This window comes from Ranitomeya variabilis, chromosome 5 (assembly GCF_051348905.1).
Source record: "Ranitomeya variabilis isolate aRanVar5 chromosome 5, aRanVar5.hap1, whole genome shotgun sequence".
Taxonomy (NCBI): Eukaryota; Metazoa; Chordata; class Amphibia; order Anura; family Dendrobatidae; genus Ranitomeya; species Ranitomeya variabilis.
Window position 1 is genome coordinate 480531703 of NC_135236.1, and position 24561 is coordinate 480556263.

Below are 24561 nucleotides of genomic sequence, written 5' to 3' on the forward strand. Positions count from 1 at the left end.
AGAGAAATTAGAGTACCTGCAAATTGAGGGGGTTTTTTTAAATTTGCCGAAGCTCACAAATTCTAATTTTAAAATATTTGAGCACCACTAATACCAATTAAATACACAAATATATGGCACATAAGTGCAAAAAAACAACAATCTATATTGCTTATTATATTGAGCAATTGGAGCTACTATCATAGGAGTAAAATATTTCCATACTTACGATTACATGAACATTTCTTTCACCAGCCTTCAATTGGTAAAAAGGGGCACCATTTCATGTAAAAGATGAAAAAGATGTCATTGGTCATACTGCAATGCATGTTTCTTCTCTTACTTAATACATAACTAGCATAATATTTTACGAAAGATATTAAAAAAGTGATAAATAAATTTCTACTGAAATGAATATGATAAATTTGAGAAAAAGATACATTGAAAAATATTCCCAATTCAATAACAATTGTGCCCTATTTTTAAAACACATCATGCTGCTAATTAGTACCACTGAAATACAACACTTGTTGGGCAGTATATTTTAGGCCAATACACTGTCAGATATGAGAAAGCTGCTTAGTTCCACACTAGATTAAAACTATAGACTTCAACTAGAGCTGAGTGAATACATATGAGTGGAATTGAATTCTACTCGAATTTGAATTTTATGAAAATCAGCATTCGCTAAAATGTGTTTTTTATATTAATTAATTTCTGCATGGATTCAGAAAAATGGTGGCCACTGGACACAATTGTTCTGAACATCAAAAAGCCACCAAAATGTAAAAAAAAAATCTTATACTCACATTTTCAGCACCTCCACTCCTCACCGCCATTCATCCTGTCCTTGCTGCCTCTGCGGATTTGCATTGACAGCGTTGAAATCCGTGGACCTTGGTCGCTAGGCTCAGGAGAATTTTGTCCATGTGTCTGCAAAAGTCATGGGCTATACTGAGATATATGACGTCTCCGCATGCAACATGAGCTTTGCGGGCGCAGGAACAGAACCTTGGAAACCTGGAAGCATCAACCTAGAGATGGACACCAGTGAATTTTACTACTGCCAATGTCAATCTAAAGATGAGACAAAGACAAGAAGGGTGGTGTAAAGAAGAGAAGGGGCCGGAGAGTCAGAGACGGGACCGGAGAGTCAGCGGTGAGGTAAGCATAATGATATAGTTTTTAAGGTTGAAGGAAGACTTAAGTCCATCTGCTTCAACCCATATCCTAACCTAACATGCTCTAACATGTTAATCCAGAAGAAGGCAAAAAAAACTCCTGCAGCAAACAGTAAGCTCCACATCAGGGAAAAAAAAATCCTATCTGACTCCACATATGCCAATCAGACTAGTTCCCTGGATCAACGCCCTATCAACGAATCTAGTATATATAACCTGTAAAATTATACTTTTCAAGTAAGGCATCCAGTCCCCTCTTAAATTTTAGTAAAGAATCACTCATGAAAACATCATATGGCAGAGAGTTCCATAGTCTTACTGCTATTACAGTAAAGAATCCGCATCTGTGATTATGCTTAAACCTACTTTCCTCCAGACGTAGAGGATGCCCCCTTGTCCCTGTTTCGGGTCTACGAGTAAAAAGATCATTAGAAAGGTCTTTGTACTGTCCCCTTATGTATTTATACTGCTTAGCCTTCGTTTTTCGAAACTAAATAGCCCCAAGTGTAATAACCTATCTTGGTATTGCAGACCCCCCAGTCCTCTAATAACCTTGGTCGCTCTTCTCTGCACCCACTCTAGTTCAGCTATGTCTTTCTTATACACCGGAGACCAGAACTGTACACAGTATTCTAAGTGTGGTCGCACTAGTGACTTGAATAAAGGTAAAATTATGTTCTCCTTATGACCATCTATGCCTCTTTTAATGCATCCCATTATTTTATTTGCCTTTGTAGCAGCTGCCTGACATTGGCCACTGATTGTGAGTTTTTCTTTCCACCCATACACCCAGGTGTTTTTCATTGATGGTTTTGCCCAGTGTTTTTACAATTAAGCACATAATTATACATCTTATTTGCTCTACTCAAGTGCATGACCTTACATGCTTCCATTAATAACCACCCTTTGATTCCTATCCCTGAGCCAGTTATTAACCCACTTACACATATTTTCCCTTTTCCCATTGTTCTCATTTTATGTATCAACCTTTTGCGTGGCACCGTATCAAAAGCTTTTGAAAATTCCATATACACCACGGTCCCTAGTAAACCCATGCTGATATTGGGTCATGAGTAGTGTTGAGCATTCCGATACCGCAAGTATCGGGTATCGGCCGATACTTGCGGGTATCGGGTATCGGCCGATACTTGCGGGTATTGGAATTCCGATACCGAGATCCGATACTTTTGTGGTATCGGGTATCGGTATCGAAACAACATTAATGTGTAAAATACAACATTAATGTGTAAAATAAAGAATTAAAATAAAAAATATTGCTATACTTACCTCTCCGACGCAGCCTGGACCTCACCGAGGGAACCGGCAGCGTTGTTTGCTTAAAATGCGCGCGTTTCCTGCCTCCCGCGACGTCACGGCTTCTGATTGGTCGCGTGCCGCCCATGTGGCCGCGACGCGACCAATCACAGCAAGCCGTGACGTAATTTCAGGTCCTGTATGCCTATTTCTGCATTACGTAATTTTAAAATGCGCGCGTGTCCTGCCTCCCCTGATGTCACGGCTTGTGATTGGTCGCGTCGCCCATGTGACCGCGACGCGACCAATCACAAGCCGGAACGTAATTTTAAAATCCTGAATGCCTAGAATTAGGCTTCCAGGACCTCAAAATTACGTCACGGCTTGCTGTGATTGGTCGCGTCGCGGCCACATGGGCGGCACGCGACCAATCAGAAGCCGTGACGTCGCGGGAGGCAGGAAACGCGCGCATTTTAAGCAAACAACGCTGCCGGTTCCCTCGGTGAGGTCCAGGCTGCGTCGGAGAGGTGAGTATAGCAATATTTTTTATTTTAATTCTTTATTTTACACATTAATATGGATCCCAGGGCCTGAAGGAGAGTTTCCTCTCCTTCAGACCCTGGGAACCATCAGGAATACCGTCCGATACTTGAGTCCCATTGACTTGTATTGGTATCGGGTATCGGTATCGGATTAGATCCGATACTTTGCCGGTATCGGCCGATACTTTCCGATACCGATACTTTCAAGTATCGGACGGTATCGCTCAACACTAGTCATGAGGTTATTCCTCTTCAGATACTCCAGTATAGCATCTCTTAGAATACCCTCCAGGATTTTACCCACAGTAGAGGTTAAGCTTACTGTCCTATAATTTCCAAGCTCAGTTTTTGTCCCCTTTTTGAATATTGGCACCTCATTTGCTATACGCTAGTCCTGTGGTACAGACCCTGTTATTATTGAATCTTTAAAGATTAAAAATAATGGTCTATCTATGACAGTAGTTAATTCCTGCAGTACTCGGGGGTGTATCCCATCCGGGCCCGGGGAACTGTCAACTTTAGTAATTTTTAGACACCTCTGTATTCCTGCTGGGTTAAGCAGGTGACATTTAATGGTGAATTTTTGTTATCACTGATCATGTTGTCTGTCATGGGATTTTCTTGTGTAAATACTGTTGAAAAAAAGTCATTTAGCACATTGGCTTTTTCCTAATCTCCATCCAATATTTCACCCAGACTATTTTTAAGGGGACCAACACTATAATTTTTTTAGTTTCTTACCATTTATGTAGTTAAAGAATATTTTGGGATTATTATTACTTTCTCTGGCAATGAGTCTCTCTGTCTCAATCTTTGCTGCCTTGATTTGCTTTTTACAGACTTTAATTTTCTGTATTTATTTAATGCCTCAACACTACCTACTTGCTTTAATTCTTTAAATGCTTTCTTTTTGTCACTTTTTGTCCCCCTTACAATTCTATTCAGCCATACTGGTTTCTTCCTATTTCTAGCATGTTTATTCCATTAGGGTATATACTGTGCACAAGTCCTATTCAGAATGCTAATAAATGTGTCACAGAGTGACTGACACAGTCTGACGTGACCAAACGGTTGGTCGGTCACCAAACAACACCACAAACAGTGGAACACCATGGACACAATAACAATGGTGGTCCCTAACAATAAGGAACGGGGAAATGGATACCTCCTGCACTCACCTGAGGCTGTACCCTAATCTCCCTAACATCTCTATATGGGTTCTTTCACCCCATCGCTGAGCAGGATGCCTAGTCTCTCACTTGCCCTGCTCTTATCCCTAAGTAGGGAACTGGCAGGTGAGAGCACTGGTCTCACCGCTGCACTAATCCAACAAAAGGTAAGGACAGACAGAAGCCAAAAGGGACAGGGTTAGAGTTGAGCGACTTTCATTTTTTTAAGATCGAGTCGGGTTTTGTGAAACCCGATTTTGTCCAGAGTCGAGTCGAGTGCAGTCGGCCGATTATCGCTAAAAGTCGGGGATCGACCGAAACACGAAACCCAATGCAAGTCAATGGGGAAGCATAGTCGGCAGTGAGTGGAGGCCAGGAAAACACCTACAGTGCCCATTTTAATGCCAAAAACATCCATTCTTGTTTCTGAAGCTTGTCAATCTTAATTAACTTTATAATAATAGTTGGGCATAGGGAATTGGGGGTCATTTGGCAAAAGTTGTGGGGGGAGTAGGGCCGGCTCAAGTTTTTCGTGGGCCCAGGAAATGCGGACTACGTCACGGCGGTGTTGCAGGGAAAGGTAAGTATTTCAACGTTGCAAGTGCTGTGATCCTGAGCAAGCAGGGGGGGCCCACTCGTTCGCATTGGCACTGGCACAGGGCCCCTCAAAGTACAGCGATGTGTGTTTGCATGGCGGGGGCGCCTCCCACCAGCAGCGACACTTTTGCGTACTCTGAGGGGCCCTGTGCCAGTGACGTCGCCAACGAGTATGCCCCCCCACCTGATGAAGGAACCTGCACTTTCATCTGCACCTTCCTCTCTGTCCCTGGGTAAGGTGGTATAACATGCGGGAAGGGGAACCTTACTTTCAGCAGGGTCAGATTCTGGCTGTGTAGAGTATAAGGGGAATGTAGTGGTCTAGGTCAATGTACCAGCAGACTCATCTAGCAGTGGCTGGGCAATGGGCAGGATGAGGAGGAAACAGATATAGGGCCAAAGAATAAAGTAGGCTAAATGCAGTTCAAAATTGGTAACAGGACTAAACAGGCGGCATTGCTTTGTTCAGTGGAGTAGCAAACCCAAGAGCAGCAGACACTGTTTCAAGGGCATAACCACCCTAGTAGGCCAAATGCAGTTTAATATCTGATAGTATAGGGCGAAAGCCAGAATGTGGAAGCTCAGCTTTGTTCAGTTGAGGACAACACCAGGCAGGGGCAGACAGACACCTTTAGTAGGCCGGAACAGCCAATTGCATTTTTAAAAATGGTAATTTGGAACTGAAGGTTGAAGCTCAGCTTTATTCAGTTGAGGACAACACCAGGCAGGGGCAGACAGACACCTTTAGTAGGCCGGAACAGCCAATGGCATTTTTAAAAATGGTAATTTGGAACTGAAGGTTGAAGCTCAGCTTTATTCAGTTGAGGACAACACCAGGCAGGGGCAGACATTCACCTTTAGTAGGCCGGAACAGCCAATTGCATTTTTAAAAATGGTAATTTGGAACAGAAGGTTGAAGCTCAGCTTTATTCAGTTGAGGACAACACCAGGCAGGGGCAGACAGACACCTTTAGTAGGCCGGAACAGCCAATTTTTTAAAAAAACAGCAGTTAGTAAGAGGCAGAAGGTAGAAGCTCAGCTTTATTCAGTTGAGGACAACACCAGGCAGGGGCAGACAGACACCTTTAGTAGGCCGGAACAGCCAATGGCATTTTTAAAAATGGTAATTTGGAACTGAAGGTTGAAGCTCAGCTTTATTCAGTTGAGGACAACACCAGGCAGGGGCAGACATTCACCTTTAGTAGGCCGGAACAGCCAATTGCATTTTTAAAAATGGTAATTTGGAACAGAAGGTTGAGGCTCAGCTTTATTCAGTTGAGGACAACACCAGGCAGGGGCAGACAGACACCTTTAGTAGGCCGGAACAGCCAATTGCATTTTTAAAAATGGTAATTTGGAACAGAAGGTTGAAGCTCAGCTTTATTCAGTTGAGGACAACACCAGGCAGGGGCAGACAGACACCTTTAGTAGGCCGGAACAGCCAATTTTTTAAAAAAACAGCAGTTAGTAAGAGGCAGAAGGTAGAAGCTCAGCTTTATTCAGTTGAGGACAACACCAGGCAGGGGCAGACAGACACCTTTAGTAGGCCGGAACAGCCAATGGCATTTTTAAAAATGGTAATTTGGAACTGAAGGTTGAAGCTCAGCTTTATTCAGTTGAGGACAACACCAGGCAGGGGCAGACATTCACCTTTAGTAGGCCGGAACAGCCAATTGCATTTTTAAAAATGGTAATTTGGAACAGAAGGTTGAGGCTCAGCTTTATTCAGTTGAGGACAACACCAGGCAGGGGCAGACAGACACCTTTAGTAGGCCGGAACAGCCAATTGCATTTTTAAAAATGGTAATTTGGAACAGAAGGTTGAAGCTCAGCTTTATTCAGTTGAGGACAACACCAGGCAGGGGCAGACAGACACCTTTAGTAGGCCGGAACAGCCAATTGCATTTTTAAAAATGGTAATTTGGAACAGAAGGTTGAGGCTCAGCTTTATTCAGTTGAGGACAACACCAGGCAGGGGCAGACAGACACCTTTAGTAGGCCGGAACAGCCAATTGCATTTTTAAAAATGGTAATTTGGAACAGAAGGTTGAAGCTCAGCTTTATTCAGTTGAGGACAACACCAGGCAGGGGCAGACAGACACCTTTAGTAGGCCGGAACAGCCAATTTTTTAAAAAAACAGCAGTTAGTAAGAGGCAGAAGGTAGAAGCTCAGCTTTATTCAGTTGAGGACAACACCAGGCAGGGGCAGACAGACACCTTTAGTAGGCCGGAACAGCCAATGGCATTTTTAAAAATGGTAATTTGGAACTGAAGGTTGAAGCTCAGCTTTATTCAGTTGAGGACAACACCAGGCAGGGGCAGACATTCACCTTTAGTAGGCCGGAACAGCCAATTGCATTTTTAAAAATGGTAATTTGGAACAGAAGGTTGAGGCTCAGCTTTATTCAGTTGAGGACAACACCAGGCAGGGGCAGACAGACACCTTTAGTAGGCCGGAACAGCCAATTGCATTTTTAAAAATGGTAATTTGGAACAGAAGGTTGAAGCTCAGCTTTATTCAGTTGAGGACAACACCAGGCAGGGGCAGACAGACACCTTTAGTAGGCCGGAACAGCCAATTGCTTTTTTAAAAATGGTAATTTGGAACTGAAGGTTGAAGCTCAGCTTTATTCAGTTGCAGCTTCTTGGCAATAATATAAAGAAGACGAGACAGGACAACACTCGTTGGATGCCATATCTGTGTTTTCACTGGAAAAAAAACTGTCAGTTAACTACTTGTAGGAGAAAGTTTTTGTAGCTGGAGGCCACTTTTTGTATTGTACCAGTTTTCTGTTGTATGTTTGGAACTGAAGGTTGAAGCTCAGCTTTATTCAGTTGAGGACAACACCAGGCAGGGGCAGACACCTTTAGAAGGACGGAACAGCCAATTTTTTTAAAAACAGCAGTTAATCAGAGCCAGAAGGTAGAAGCTCAGCTTTATTCAGTTGAGGACAACTTGAACTAGGGACTGCAGACAGACTTTGCAGGCTGTCCCCTGTGTGGACCATGCATCCAATACATTAACCCATTTAGCCACAAAGGACACGTAACCTTCCGTGGCCAGGCCTACAGGTCCATGTGTCTGTTGTCAGGTATACCTTTGGACTGACAAATTGACAGAATGCAAGGACAATGCGGTCTTTAACATGCAGGTGGAGGGGTGGGATGGCTTTTCTCGCAAAAGAATTGTCAACTGGGTAGCTCATAGCGTGGTATATCGTAGTTCATCCTGGCTTTATTAATATTAAATTAAATAAAAAAATAGGCTCTAGGCACTTTATTATTGGTTCCAGGGGTACACGGGCAGCAGTGGTCAGGTGAGTGGAGGCCTAGTGGAAGGAGGGACCTTAGACAGGCTTCGAAGGCCTAACATAATAAAATGGGCTGGCGGTAGGCACTTTATTATTGGTTCCAGGGGTACACGGGCAGCAGTGGTCTGGTCAGTGGAGGCCTAGTGGAAGGAGGGACCGCAGACAGGCTTCAAAGGCCTAACATAATAAAATGGGCTGGCTGTAGGCACTTTATTATTGGTTCCAGGGGTACACGGGCAGCAGTGGTCAGGTGAGTGGAGGCCTAGTGGAAGGAGGGACCGCAGACAGGCTTCGAAGGCCTAACACAATAAAATGGGCTGGCTGTAGGCACTTTAAAATTGGTTCCAGGGGTACACGGGCAGCAGTGGTCTGGTCAGTGGAGGCCTAGTGGAAGGAGGGACCGCAGACAGGCTTCGAAGGCCTAACACAATAAAATGGGCTGGCTGTAGGCACTTTAAAATTGGTTCCAGGGGTACACGGGCAGCAGTGGTCTGGTCAGTGGAGGCCTAGTGGAAGGAGGGACCGCAGACAGGCTTCGAAGGCCTAAAATAACAAACAATAGGCTCATGGCAGTTTTACAGCGGTTACATGGATACACGGGCAGCTTGGTGGTGAGTGGAGGAGTATTTAAAGTAGGGACCGCAGACAGGCTATCAAAGGCCTAAAATAACAAACAATAGGCTCATGGCAGCTTTACAGCGGTTACATGGATACACAGGCAGCTTGGTGGTGAGTGGAGGAGTATTTAAAGTAGGGACCGCAGACAGGCTATCAAAGGCCTAACATAACAAACAATAGGCTCATGGCAGCTTTACAGCGGTTACATGGATACACAGGCAGCTTGGTGGTGAGTGGAGGAGTATTTAAAGTAGGGACCGCAGACAGGCTATCAAAGGCCTAAAATAACAAACAATAGGCTCATGGCAGTTTTACAGCGGTTACATGGATACACGGGCAGGCAGCTTGGTGGTGAGTGGAGGAGTATTTAAAGTAGGGACCGCAGACAGGCTATCAAAGGCCTAAAATAACAAACAATAGGCTCATGGCAGTTTTACAGCGGTTACATGGATACACGGGCAGGCAGCTTGGTGGTCAGTGGAGGAGTATTTAAAGTAGGGACCGCAGACAGGCTATCAAAGGCCTAAAATAACAAACAATAGGCTCATGGCAGCTTTACAGCGGTTACATGGATACACAGGCAGCTTGGTGGTGAGTGGAGGAGTATTTAAAGTAGGGACCGCAGACAGGCTATCAAAGGCCTAAAATAACAAACAATAGGCTCATGGCAGCTTTACAGCGGTTACATGGATACACGGGCAGGCAGCTGGTGATGAGTGGAGGAGTATTTAAAGTAGGGACCGCAGACAGGCTATCAAAGGCCTAAAATAACAAACAATAGGCTCATGGCAGCTTTACAGCGGTTACATGGATACACAGGCAGCTTGGTGGTGAGTGGAGGAGTATTTAAAGTAGGGACCGCAGACAGGCTATCAAAGGCCTAAAATAACAAACAATAGGCTCATGGCAGCTTTACAGCGGTTACATGGATACACGGGCAGGCAGCTGGTGATGAGTGGAGGAGTATTTAAAGTAGGGACCGCAGACAGGCTATCAAAGGCCTAAAATAACAAACAATAGGCTCATGGCAGCTTTACAGCGGTTACATGGATACACAGGCAGCTTGGTGGTGAGTGGAGGAGTATTTAAAGTAGGGACCGCAGACAGGCTATCAAAGGCCTAAAATAACAAACAATAGGCTCATGGCAGCTTTACAGCGGTTACATGGATACACAGGCAGCTTGGTGATGAGTGGAGGAGTATTTAAAGTAGGGACCGCAGACAGGCTATCAAAGGCCTAAAATAACAAACAATAGGCTCATGGCAGTTTTACAGCGGTTACATGGATACACGGGCAGGCAGCTTGGTGGTCAGTGGAGGAGTATTTAAAGTAGGGACCGCAGACAGGCTATCAAAGGCCTAAAATAACAAACAATAGGCTCATGGCAGCTTTACAGCGGTTACATGGATACACAGGCAGCTTGGTGGTGAGTGGAGGAGTATTTAAAGTAGGGACCGCAGACAGGCTATCAAAGGCCTAAAATAACAAACAATAGGCTCATGGCAGCTTTACAGCGGTTACATGGATTCACGGGCAGGCAGCTGGTGATGAGTGGAGGAGTATTTAAAGTAGGGACCGCAGACAGGCTATCAAAGGCCTAAAATAACAAACAATAGGCTCATGGCAGCTTTACAGCGGTTACATGGATACACAGGCAGCTTGGTGGTGAGTGGAGGAGTAGTGCAAGGAGTGTCTGTCCCAGTACTCCCAAAATATAAATAGATGTTAATGTCTCGCAAAACAACCAAAACAAAAAAAAAGGTGGCATACTTAGGTACAGGGGTGGGCTCATCTACTGAGTTTCTGACATAGTAATTTGGCAGTAACTATTTAATGGTGCCAATATAGGACACAGACACAGACTACTTTAAGTTGCATCATAGATGTCTACAAATTTGTATTGTCAGTGCCAGACATTGAATGATGTCAGCGAATAGACTAAAGATTGGTGGAGCTGTGCGACATAATTTTGCACGTGGTAGAGCACATTTTGAGCTGGGGTAGGGGGGAACACTCTTGAGGCCGGCGGGACCGCCCCAGGGCCCCTCATGTTACAACGGTGTGTCTGACGTTGGGTGCGCACCACCACCACCAGAGACACTACATTGTACTATGAGGGACCCAGTAGCAATGCCGTCAACCAAAAGCGAGCACACCCACCTCTTCAGACAAACAGCAGTCTCACGGGTGCTTGCGCCAAGTCGCGATACCACGGCCCCGTGTGGGGAGTTTTGCCATTTAGGGAGGTGTAAACATGTCGTATGCTGTACAATCAGCTGCAGCAAATTAGACATTAGAAAAGTAATTCACAGGCAAGAGCTTTTCATAGGAAAGCTAGGTGTCGGCCGGGCAAGGTGGGGCAAAAGATTTCGAAATCCAGTTGTGGTTCATTTTAATGAATGTTAGATCGTCAACATTTTGGGTAGCCAGACGAGTCCTTTTTTCGGTTAATATTGAACCTGCAGCACTGAATACTCTTTCTGGTAGGACACTTGCTGCCGGGCAAGCAAGCTCCTGCAATGCATATTCTGCCAATTCTGGCCAGGTGTCTAATTTGGAGGCCCAGTAATCAAATGGGAATGACGGTTGAGGGAGAACATCGATAAGGGATGAAAAATAGTTAGTAACCATACTGGACAAATGTTGTCTCCTGTCACTTTCAATTGATGCAGCAGTACCTGTCCTGTCTGCGGTCATAGCAAAATCACTCCACAACCTGGTCAGAAAACCCCTCTGTCCAACGCCACTTCTGATGTGTGCACCCCTAACACTCCTAGTCTGCTGCCCCCTGGAGCTCGTGTGAGAACGATCACGTGCGCTGTGTGCTGGAAATGCCTGAAGCAAACGGTCAACAAGAGTTGATTGTTTGGTTGCTAATATTAGTTCCAAGTTCTCATGTGGCATAATATTTTGCAATTTGCCTTTATAGCGTGGATCAAGGAGGCAGGCCAACCAGTAATCGTCATCGTTCATCATTTTCGTAATGCGTGTGTCCCTTTTTAGGATACGTAAGGCATAATCCGCCATGTGGGCCAAAGTTCCAGTTGTCAAATCTCCGGTTGTGATTGGTTGAGGGGCAGTTGCAGGCAAATCTACGTCACTTGTGTCCCTCAAAAAACCAGAACCCGGCCGTGACACGCAACCAATTTCCTGTGCCCCCGGGAAAGGTTCGGCATTAAAAATATACTCATCCCCATCATCCTCCTCGTCCTCCACCTCCTCTTCGCCCGCTACCTCGTCCTGTACACTGCCCTGACCAGACAATGGCTGACTGTCATCAAGGCTTTCCTCTTCCTCTGGTGCAGACGCCTGCTCCTTTATGTGCGTCAAACTTTGCATCAGCAGACGCATTAGGGGGATGCTCATGCTTATTACGGCGTTGTCTGCACTAACCAGCCGTGTGCATTCCTCAAAACACTGAAGGACTTGACACATGTCTTGTATCTTAGACCACTGCACACCTGACAACTCCATGTCTGCCATCCTACTGCCTGCCCGTGTATCCTCCCACAAATAAATAACAGCACGCCTCTGTTCGCACAGTCTCTGAAGCATGTGCAGTGTTGAGTTCCACCTTGTTGCAACGTCTATGATTAGGCGATGCTGGGGAAGGTTCAAAGACCGCTGATAGGTCTGCATACGGCTGGCGTGTACAGGCGAACGTCGGATATGTGAGCAAAGTGCACGCACTTTGAGGAGCAGGTCGGAGAACCCAGGATAAGTTTTCAATAAGCACTGCACCACCAGGTTTAAGGTGTGAGCCAGGCAAGGAATGTGTTTCAGTTGGGAAAGGGAGATGGCAGCCATGAAATTCCTTCCGTTATCACTCACTACCTTGCCTGCCTCAAGATCTACTGTGCCTAGCCACGACTGCGTTTCTTGTTGCAAGAACTCGGACAGAACTTCCGCGGTGTGTCTGTTGTCGCCCAAACACTTCATAGCCAATACAGCCTGCTGACGCTTGGCAGTAGCTGGCCCATAATGGGACAACTGGTGTGCAACAGTGTCATCTGCCGATGGAGTGGTTGGCAGACTGCGTTCTGTGGAAGAGCTGTAGCTTCTGCAGGAGGACGAGGAGGAGGAGGAGGAGGGGGTGCGAACGCCTACAGCCAACTGTTTCCTAGACCGTGGGCTAGGCACAACTGTCCCTAAATTGATGTCGCCTGTGGACCCTGCATCCACCACATTCACCCAGTGTGCCGTGATGGACACATAACGTCCCTGGCCATGCCTACTGGTCCATGCATCTGTAGTCAGGTGCACCTTTGTACTCACAGATTGCCTGAGTGCATGGACGATGCGCTGTTTAACATGCTGGTGCAGGGCTGGGATGGCTTTTCTGGAAAAAAAGTGTCGACTGGGTAGCTCGTATCGTGGTTCAGCGTACTCCATCAGGGCTTTGAAAGCTTCGCTTTCAACTAACCGGTAGGGCATCATCTCTAACGAGATTAGTCTAGCTATGTGGGCGTTAAAACCCTGTGTACGCGGATGCGAGGATAAGTACTTCCTTTTTCTAACCAGAGTCTCATGTAGGGTGAGCTGGACTGGAGAGCTGGAGATCGTGGAACTTTCGGGTGTGCCGGTGTACATGGCAGACTGAGAGACGGTTGGAGACGGTATTGTTTCCGCCGGTGCCCTAGATGCAATATTTCCTCCTACAAAACTGGTGGTTCCCTGACCCTGACTGCTTTTGGCTGGCAAAGAAACCTGCACAGATACTGCCGGTGGTGCGGAAAATGGTGGCCTTACAGTGACGGAAGGGATGTTGCGTTGCTGACTAGCTTCATTGGCCGAGGGTGCTACAACCTTAAGGGACGTTTGGTAGTTAGTCCAGGCTTGAAAATGCATGGTGGTTAAGTGTCTATGCATGCAACTAGTATTTAGACTTTTCAGATTCTGACCTCTGCTTAAGCTAGTTGAACATTTTTGACAGATGACTTTGCGCTGATCAGTTGGATGTTGTTTAAAAAAATGCCAGACTGCACTCTTCCTAGACTCGGATCCCTTTTCAGGGATTGCAGACTGAGCTTTAACCGGATGGCCACGCTGTCCTCCAACAGGTTTTGGCTTTGACACGCGTTTTGGGCCAGATACGGGCCCGGCAGATGGAACCTGTTGCGATGTTGATGCCTGCTGCGGCCCCTCCTCCACCTCCGCTTCTGAACTACTGCCGCCTGCACCCTGTTCCCCCAATGGCTGCCAATCGGGGTCAATAACTGGGTCATCTATTACCTCCTCTTCGAGCTCATGTGCAACTTCGTCTGTGTCACTGTGTCGGTCGGTGGTATAGCGTTCGTGGCGGGGCAACATAGTCTCATCAGGGTCTGATTGTGGATCTGTACCCTGAGAGGGCAATGTGGTGGTCTGAGTCAAAGGAGCAGCATAGTACTCTGGCTGTGGCTGTGCATCAGTGCACTCCATGTCAGAATATACTTGTAATGGGCATGGCCTGTTAAATGTTTCACTTTCTAAGCCAGGGACGGTATGTGTAAAGAGCTCCATGGAGTGACCCGTTGTGTCGCCTGCTGCATCCTTCTCTCTTGTTGTAGTTTTTGCTGAGGAGGACAAGGAAGCGACTTGTCCCTGACCGTGAACATCCACAAGCGACGCGCTGCTTTTACATTTACCAGTTTCGGAAGAGGAGGCAAAAGAGCTAGAGGCTGAGTCTGCAATGTAAGCCAAAACTTGCTGTTGCTGCTCCGCCTTTAAAAGCGGTTTTCCTACTCCCAGAAAAGAGAGTGTTTGAGGCCTTGTGTAGCCTGACGACGAAACTGGCTCCACAGCTCCAGACTTAGGTGGAATATTTTTATCCCCACGACCACCTGATGCTCCACTACCACTACCATCATTACCAGCTGACAATGAACGCCCACGACGACCTCTTGCACCAGACTTCCTCATTGTTTTAAAATCTTAACCAAAGTAACTTTATTTGTTGCTGTCAAACAACTTACACGGTGAGCTATAACTTCAGTATGATTTCAATATCCCTTAACAGGTTGGTGAGACCACAAGGAAAATCAGGCACAATGTTACACACTCTGTTTTCTGTGGCACAAAATCACAGAGATGACACACACGCAGGACTGTCACTCAAGCACTAATGTCAATATTAATCTCCCACCTAATTTATTTTTTTTTTTTTTCAGGGAGACTTTAGAAACCAAATAATATTAAAAAAACCAAAAAAATAAATAGCCTTTCTATGGCCCACTGAATGAGAGAGGTGGCACACCCAGGAGTCAAGACTGGCACACAAGCTGAAAGGGCAATATTACTCTCCCACTGTTTTTTAAGTTTTTTTTTTTTTATTTTCAGGGAGACTTTAGAAACCAAATAATATTAAAAAAACCAAAAAAATAAATAGGCTTTCTATGGCCCACTGAATGAGAGAGAGGTGGCACACCCAGGAGTCAAGACTGGCACACAAGCTGAAAGGGCAATATTACTCTCCCACTGTTTTTTTTTTTTTTTTTTTTTTTCAGGGAGACTTTAGAAACCAAATAATAAGAAAAAAAATAAATAAATAAATAGGCTTTCTATAGCCCACTGAATGAGAGATAGCACACACAGCAGTGGCACACAAGCCCTGACTGAGGCCAATATTTTTCTCCCACTGATTGATGTAGTGTTTTTGTGTTGAGGTAGATTTTAGAACACAAATCAAGGAAAAAAAAAAAATGCTTTCTATGGCCCACTGAATGAGAGAGGTGGCACACCCAGGAGTCAAGACTGGCACACAAGCTGAAAGGGCAATATTACTCTCCCACTGTTTTTTTAAGTTTTTTTTTTTATTATTTTCAGGGAGACTTTAGAAACCAAATAATATTAAAAAAACCAAAAAAATAAATAGGCTTTCTATGGCCCACTGAATGAGAGAGAGGTGGCACACCCAGGAGTCAAGACTGGCACACAAGCTGAAAGGGCAATATTACTCTCCCACTGTTTTTTTTTTTTTTTTTTTTTTTTCAGGGAGACTTTAGAAACCAAATAATAAGAAAAAAAATAAATAAATAAATAGGCTTTCTATAGCCCACTGAATGAGAGAAAGCACACACAGCAGTGGCACACAAGCCCTGACTGAGGCCAATATTTTTCTCCCACTGATTGATGTAGTGTTTTTGTGTTGAGGTAGATTTTAGAACACAAATCAAGGAAAAAAAAAATGCTTTCTATGGCCCACTGAATGAGAGAGGTGGCACACCCAGGAGTCAAGACTGGCACACAAGCTGAAAGGGCAATATTACTCTCCCACTGTTTTTTTATGTATTTTTTGTTTTTTAAGGGAGACTTTAGAATCCCAATAATATTTAAAAAAAAAAATAAATAGGCTTTCTATGGCCCACTGAATGAGAGAGGTGGCACACCCAGGAGTCAAGACTGGCACACAAGCTGAAAGGGCAATATTACTCTCCCACTGTTTTTTTATGTATTTTTTGTTTTTTAAGGGAGACTTTAGAAACCCAATAATATTTAAAAAAAAAAATAAATAGGCTTTCTATGGCCCACTGAATGAGAGAGGTGGCACACCCAGGAGTCAAGACTGGCACACAAGCTGAAAGGGCAATATTACTCTCCCACTGTTTTTTTAAGTTTTTTTTTTATTATTTTCAGGGAGACTTTAGAAACCAAATAATATTAAAAAAACCAAAAAAATAAATAGGCTTTCTATGGCCCACTGAATGAGAGAGAGGTGGCACACCCAGGAGTCAAGACTGGCACACAAGCTGAAAGGGCAATATTACTCTCCCACTGTTTTTTTTTTTTTTTTTTTTTCAGGGAGACTTTAGAAACCAAATAATAAGAAAAAAAATAAATAAATAAATAGGCTTTCTATAGCCCACTGAATGAGAGATAGCACACACAGCAGTGGCACACAAGCCCTGACTGAGGCCAATATTTTTCTACCACTGATTGATGTAGTGTTTTTGTGTTGAGGTAGATTTTAGAACACAAATCAAGGAAAAAAAAAAAAATGCTTTCTATGGCCCACTGAATGAGAGAGGTGGCACACCCAGGAGTCAAGTCTGGCACACAAGCTGAAAGGGCAATATTACTCTCCCACTGTTTTTTTATGTATTTTTTGTTTTTTAAGGGAGACTTTAGAAACCCAATAATATTTAAGAAAAAAAATAAATAGGCTTTCTATGGCCCACTGAATGAGAGAGGTGGCACACCCAGGAGTCAAGACTGGCACACAAGCTGAAAGGGCAATATTACTCTCCCACTGTTTTTTTAAGTTTTTTTTTTATTATTTTCAGGGAGACTTTAGAAACCAAATAATATTAAAAAAACCAAAAAAATAAATAGGCTTTCTATGGCCCACTGAATGAGAGAGAGGTGGCACACCCAGGAGTCAAGACTGGCACACAAGCTGAAAGGGCAATATTACTCTCCCACTGTTTTTTTTTTTTTTTTTTTTTTCAGGGAGACTTTAGAAACCAAATAATAAGAAAAAAAATAAATAAATAAATAGGCTTTCTATAGCCCACTGAATGAGAGATAGCACACACAGCAGTGGCACACAAGCCCTGACTGAGGCCAATATTTTTCTACCACTGATTGATGTAGTGTTTCTGTGTTGAGGTAGATTTTAGAACACAAATCAAGGAAAAAAAAAATGCTTTCTATGGCCCACTGAATGAGAGAGGTGGCACACCCAGGAGTCAAGACTGGCACACAAGCTGAAAGGGCAATATTACTCTCCCACTGTTTTTTTATGTATTTTTTGTTTTTTAAGGGAGACTTTAGAAACCCAATAATATTTTAAAAAAAAAATAAATAGGCTTTCTATGGCCCACTGAATGAGAGAGGTGGCACACCCAGGAGTCAAGACTGGCACACAAGCTGAAAGGGCAATATTACTCTCCCACTGTTTTTTTAAGTTTTTTTTTTTTTCAGGGAGACTTTAGAAACCAAATAATATTAAAAAAACCAAAAAAATAAATAGGCTTTCTATGGCCCACTGAATGAGAGAGAGGTGGCACACCCAGGAGTCAAGACTGGCACACAAGCTGAAAGGGCAATATTACTCTCCCACTGTTTTTTTATTTTTTTATTTTTATCAGGGAGAATTTAGAAACCAAATAATAAGAAAAAAAATAAATAAATAATTAGGCTTTCTATAGCCCACTGAATGAGAGATAGCACACACAGCAGTGGCACACAAGCCCTGACTGAGGCCAATATTTTTCTACCACTGATTGATGTAGTGTTTTTGTGTTGAGGTAGAATTTAGAACACAAATCACGGAAAAAATAAATAGGCTTTCTATGGCCCACTCAGTGAGAGATGGCACACACAGGGATGGCACTGTAGCAGAAATGCCAATCTTAATCTCCCACAAAAAAAAAAAAAAACAGGGACTGTCCTACAATTACTATCTCCCTGCAGTAATCTAAGCCAGGTATGGCAGGCAGCAATAGGAGTGGACTGATGCACAAATTAAATAAAAAGTGTGGACAAACAAAAAAGATAGCTGTGCAGAAAGGAACAAGAGGATATGTGCTTTGAAAAAAGCAGTTGGTTTCCACAGTGGTGTACACACAGCAATACAGCTATCACGGAGCCTTCTAGGGCAGCCCAATGAGCTACAGCGCTGAGGAAAAAAAAAAAAAAAATAGCTTCCACTGTTCCTGCACACCGAAGGTGGTGTTGGACAGTGGAAATCGCTACAGCACAAGCGGTTTGGTGGTTAGTGGACCCTGCCTAACGCTCTCCCTGCTTCTGACGAAGCGGCAGCAACCTCTCCCTAAGCTCAGATCAGCAGCAGTAAGATGGCGGTCGGCGGGAACGCCCCTTTATAGCCCCTGTGACGCCGCAGACAGCAAGCCAATCACTGCAATGCCCTTCTCTAAGATGGTGGGGACCAGGATCTATGTCATCACGCTGCCCACACTCTGCGTTCACCTTCATTGGCTGAGAAATGGCGCTTTTCGCGTCATTGAAACGCGACTTTGGCGCGAAAGTCGCGTACCGCATGGCCGACAAGCACAGGGGTCGGATCGGGTTTCATGAGACGCCGACTTAGCCAAAAGTCGGCGACTTTTGAAAATGATCGACCCGTTTTGTTTTTTTTGTGGGAGATTAAGATTGGCATTTCTGCTACAGTGCCATCCCTGTGTGTGCCATCTCTCACTGAGTGGGCCATAGAAAGCCTATTTATTTTTTCCGTGATTTGTGTTCTAAATTCTACCTCAACACAAAAACACTACATCAATCAGTGGGAGAAAAATATTGGCCTCAGTCAGGGCTTGTGTGTCACTGCTGTGTGTGCTATCTCTCATTCAGTGGGCTATAGCAAGCCTATTTATTTTTATTTTTTTTTTAATATTATTTGGTTTCTAAAGTCTCCCTGAAAAAAAAAAAAAAACCTAAAAAAACAGTGGGAGAGTAATATTGCCCTTTCAGCTTGTGTGCCAGTCTTGACTCCTGGGTGTGCCACCTCTCTCCCTCTCATTCAGTGGGCCATAGAAAGCCTATTTATTTATTTTTTTAAATATTATTGGGTTTCTAAAGTCTCCCTTAAAAAACAAAAAATACATAAAAAAACAGTGGGAGAGTAATATTGCCCTTTCAGCTTGTGTGCCAGTCTTGACTCCTGGGTGTGCCACCTCTCTCTCTCATTCAGTGGGCCATAGAAAGCCTTTTTTTTTTTTTTTTTTTTTTTAAATATTATTGGGTTTCTAAAGTCTCCCTTAAAAAACAAAAAATACATAAAAAAACAGTGGGAGAGTAATATTGCCCTTTCAGCTTGTGCGCCAGTCTTGACTCCTGGGTGTGCCACCTCTCTCCCTCTCATTCAGTGGGCCATAGAAAGCCTATTTTTTTTTTTTTTTTAAATATTATTGGGTTTCTAAAGTCTCCCTTAAAAAACAAAAAATACATAAAAAAACAGTGGGAGAGTAATATTGCCCTTTCAGCTTGTGTGCCAGTCTTGACTCCTGGGTGTGCCACCTCTCTCCCTCTCATTCAGTGGGCCATAGAAAGCCTATTTATTTTTTTAAAAAAATATTATTGGGTTTCTAAAGTCTCCCTTAAAAAACAAAAAATACATAAAAAAACAGTGGGAGAGTAATATTGCCCTTTCAGCTTGTGTGCCAGTCTTGACTCCTGGGTGTGCCACCTCTCTCTCATTCAGTGGGCCATAGAAAGCATTTTTTTCTTTTTTTTCCTTGATTTGTGTTCTAAAATCTACCTCAACACAAAAACACTACATCAATCAGTGGGAGAAAAATATTGGCCTCAGTCAGGGCTTGTGTGCCACTGCTTGTGTGTGCTATCTCTCATTCAGTGGGCTATAGAAAGCCTATTGTCATGATCTCTGCAGGCAGAGATCATAGCAAGCCTATAGAGGGACAAGCTCTCGGAAGACGGAACTATACTGACCATGAACTAAGCCTGCCGCGCAACTAGAAATAGCCAGGTAGCATTTCCTATTTATTGCTAGATGCCCAGCTCTGGCCTAAGACCTAAATAGCTAGCAGAGGGAAATATAAGACCTGGCTCACCTCTAGAGAAATATTCCAAAGAAGATAGTAGCCCCCCACATATAATGACGGTGAGTTCAGATGAAACAACAAACGCAGCAGGAAAATAGTCTTTAGCAAATTTGAGGTCCGCTTACTAGATAGCAGAAGACAGATAGTATACTTTCATGGTCAGCAGAAAAACACTAACAAAACACCATCCAGAGATTACCTTAAACTCTGGCATTAACTCATAACACCAGAGTAGCAATCCCTGATCAACGAGAGCTTTCCAGACACAGTAACAAAACTTCAGCTGTGAACTGGAACAAATAGGCAAAACGAAACATGGACAAAAGTCCAACTTATCTAGTAGTTGTCAGAAGCAGGAACAAGCACTGAGAGGCATCAGATAACATTGTTGACCGGCAAGAAACCACCAGAGAAATGAGCTTAAATAGCGACACCCACTACTGATGGAAACAGGTGAAACAGGAAAGAGGATGACAAGTCCAATTCCACAAGCGGCCACCGGGGGAGCCCAGAATCCAAATTCACAACAGTACCCCCCCCTCAAGGAGGGGGCACCGAACCCTCACCAGATCCACCAGGGCGACCAGGATGTGCCCTATGGAAGGCACGAACAAGATCAGAAGCATGAACATCAGATGCATTGACCCAAGAATTATCCTCCTGGCCGTAACCCTTCCAATTGACCAGATACTGGAGTCTCCGTCTGGAAACACGAGAGTCCAAAATTTTCTCCACAACGTACTCCAACTCACCCTCCACCAACACCGGAGCAGGAGGCTCAACTGAAGGTACAACAGGTACCTCATACCTGCGCAATAACGACCGATGAAAAACGTTATGAATGGAAAAGGACGCAGGGAGGTCCAAACGGAAAGAAACAGGATTAAGAATCTCCAATATTCTATAAGGGCCGATGAACCGAGGTTTAAACTTAGGAGAAGAGACCCTCATAGGGACAAAACGAGAAGACAACCACACCAAATCTCCAACACAAAGCCGAGAACCAACACGACGATGACGGTTGGCAAAACGCTGAGTCTTCTCCTGGGACAACTTCAAATTGTCCATAACCTGCCCCCAGATGTGATGCAATCTCTCCACCACCGCATCCACTCCAGGACAATCCGAGGATTCCACCTGACCGGAGGAAAATCGAGGGTGAAACCCCGAATTACAGAAAAACGGGGACACCAAGGTGGAAGAGCTGGCCCGATTATTGAGGGCGAACTCTGCCAATGGCAAAAAAGCAACCCAATCATCCTGGTCAGCAGAGACAAAACACCTCAGATATGTCTCCAGGGTCTGATTAGTCCGCTCGGTCTGGCCATTAGTCTGAGGGTGAAAAGCAGATGAAAAAGACAAATCTATGCCCATCCTAGCACAGAATGCCCGCCAAAATCTAGACACAAATTGGGTACCTCTGTCAGAAACAATATTCTCAGGAATACCGTGCAATCGGACAACATTCTGAAAAAACAGAGGAACCAACTCAGAAGAAGAAGGCAACTTGGGCAGAGGAACCAAATGGACCATTTTAGAGAAACGGTCACAGACCACCCAGATGACAGACATCTTCTGGGAAACAGGCAGATCTGAAATAAAATCCATCGAGATGTGTGTCCAAGGCCTCTTAGGAATAGGCAAGGGCAACAGCAGTCCGCTAGCCCGAGAACTACAAGACTTGGCCCGAGCACAAATGTCACATGACTGCACAAAGACTCGCACATCTCGTGACAGGGAAGGCCACCAGAAGGATCTTGCCACCAAATCCCTGGTACCAAAAATTCCGGGATGACCTGCCAATGCAGAAGAATGTACCTCAGAGATGACTCTACTGGTCCAATCATCCGGAACAAACAGTCTATCAGGCGGACAACGATCCGGTCTATCCGCCTGAAACTCTTGCAAGGACCGCCGCAGATCAGGAGAAACGGCCGACAAAATTACTCCCTCCCTAAGGATACCTGTGGGTTCAGCATTACCAGGAGAGTCCGGGTCAAAACTCCTAGAAAGGGCATCTGCCTTAACATTCTTAGAACCCGGTAGGTATGACACCACAAAATTAAAGCGAGAAAAAAATAAAGACCAGCGCGCCTGTCTAGGATTCAGGCGCCTGGCAGTCTCAAGATAAATCAAATTTTTGTGGTCAGTCAATACCACCACCTGATGCTTAGCCCCCTCTAGCCAATGGCGCCACTCCTCAAACGCCCACTTCATGGCCAAAAGCTCCCTATTCCCAACATCATAATTCCGCTCTGCGGGCGAAAATTTGCGAGAAAAGAAGGCACAAGGCCTAATGACGGAGCAGTCGGAACCTTTCTGCGACAACACTGCCCCAGCTCCGATCTCCGAAGCGTCAACCTCAACCTGAAAAGGCAGATTCACATCAGGCTGACGTAACACAGGGGCAGAGGCAAAACGGTGCTTAAGCTCCTGAAAGGCCTCTACAGCATGAGGGGACCAATTAGCAACATCAGCGCCATGTCTGGTCAAATCAGTCAGTGGTTTAACGACATCCGAAAAACCAGCAATAAATCGGCGGTAAAAGTTGGCAAAGCCCAAAAATCTCTGAAGACCCTTAAGAGAGGAGGGCTGAGTCCAGTCACAAATAGCTTGCACCTTGACGGGATCCATCTCAATGGAAGAGGGAGAAAAAATATACCCCAAAAAGGAAATTTTCTGGACCCCAAAAACGCACTTAGACCCCTTCACACATAAAGAATTAGACCGCAGAACCTGAAAAACTCTCCTGACCTGCTGGACATGAGAGTCCCAGTCATCAGAAAAAATCAGAATATCATCCAGATATATTATCATAAATTTATCCAGAAAATCGCGGAAAATATCATGCATAAAAGACTGGAAAACCGAAGGGGCATTAGAAAGACCAAAAGGCATGACCAAATACTCAAAGTGGCCCTCGGGCGTATTAAATGCGGTCTTCCACTCATCCCCCTGCCTGATCCGCACCAAATTATACGCCCCACGAAGATCAATTTTAGAGAACCACTTAGCACCCTCTATACGAGCAAACAAATCAGTAAGCAATGGCAAAGGGTATTGGTACTTAACAGTGATCTTATTCAGAAGCCGATAATCAATACATGGTCTCAAAGAGCAGTCCTTTTTTGAGACAAAGAAAAACCCAGCTCCCAAGGGAGAAGAAGATGGACGAATATGTCCCTTTTCCAAAGACTCCTTTATATATTCCCGCATAGCAGCATGTTCCGGCACAGACAGATTAAACAAACGACCCTTTGGGTATTTGCAACCCGGTATCAAATCTATGGCACAATCGCACTCACGGTGCGGAGGTAACGACCCAAGCTTGGGTTCGTCAAAGACGTCTTGATAATCAGAGAGGAACTCAGGGACTTCAGAGGGAATGGACGACGAAATAGAAACCAAAGGTAAGTCCCCATGAATACCCTTACATCCCCAGCTCAACACAGACATTGCTCTCCAGTCCAAGACTGGATTGTGAGACTGCAACCATGGCAATCCCAGTACCAAATCGTCATGTAAATTATACAGCACCAGGAAACGAATAATCTCCTGGTGATCCGGATTGATACGCATGGTTACTTGTGTCCAGTATTGTGGTTTATTATTAGCCAATGGGGTGGAGTCAATCCCCTTCAGAGGAATAAGAGTCTCCAAAGGCTCTAAATCAAAACCACAACGATTGGCAAAGGACCAATCCATAAGACTCAGAGCGGCGCCAGAGTCAACATAGGCGTCCGTGGCAATGGATGACAAAGAGCAAATCAGGGTTACAGACAAAATAAACTTAGACTGAATGGTGCCAATGGAAACAGACTTATCAAGCTTCTTTGTACGCCTAGAGCATGCTGATATAACATGAGTAGAATCCCCACAATAGAAGCACAATCCATTCTTCCGTCTAAAATTCTGTCGCTCGCTCCTGGACAGAATTCTATCACACTGCATACTTTCTGGCGTCTTTTCCATAGACACCGCCAGATGGTGCACCGGTTTGCGCTCCCGCAGACGCCTATCAATCTGAATAGCCATTGTCATGGACTCATTCAGACCTGCAGGCACAGGGAACCCCACCATAACATCCTTAACGGCATCAGAGAGACCTTCTCTGAAAGTTGCCGCCAAGGCGCACTCATTCCACTGAGTAAGCACAGACCATTTACGGAATTTTTGGCAGTAAACCTCAGCTTCGTCTTGCCCCTGAGATAGTGCCATCAAAGTTTTTTCTGCCTGAAGTTCCAAATGAGGTTCCTCATAAAGCAAGCCCAAGGCCAGAAAAAACGCATCCACATCGCGCAACGCAGGATCCCCTGCTGGCAATGAGAAGGCCCAATCTTGAGGGTCACCCCTGAGCAAGGAAATCACAATCCTAACCTGCTGAGCAGGGTCTCCAGCTGAACGAGAC

The 24561-nt window shown here is 44.7% G+C and overlaps 1 protein-coding gene across 1 annotated transcript in view; it reads right to left on the bottom strand.

The window, feature by feature from the left end:
* Positions 1–24561, bottom strand: part of LOC143775062 (dynein axonemal heavy chain 3-like) — a 2972411-nt gene that overhangs the window by 1249791 nt on the left and 1698059 nt on the right. Inside the window, exon 44 of the mRNA XM_077262897.1 lies at positions 11499–11525. Coding sequence (XP_077119012.1) covers positions 11499–11525 — 27 coding nt within the window. The remainder of the gene's footprint in view (positions 1–11498; positions 11526–24561) is intronic.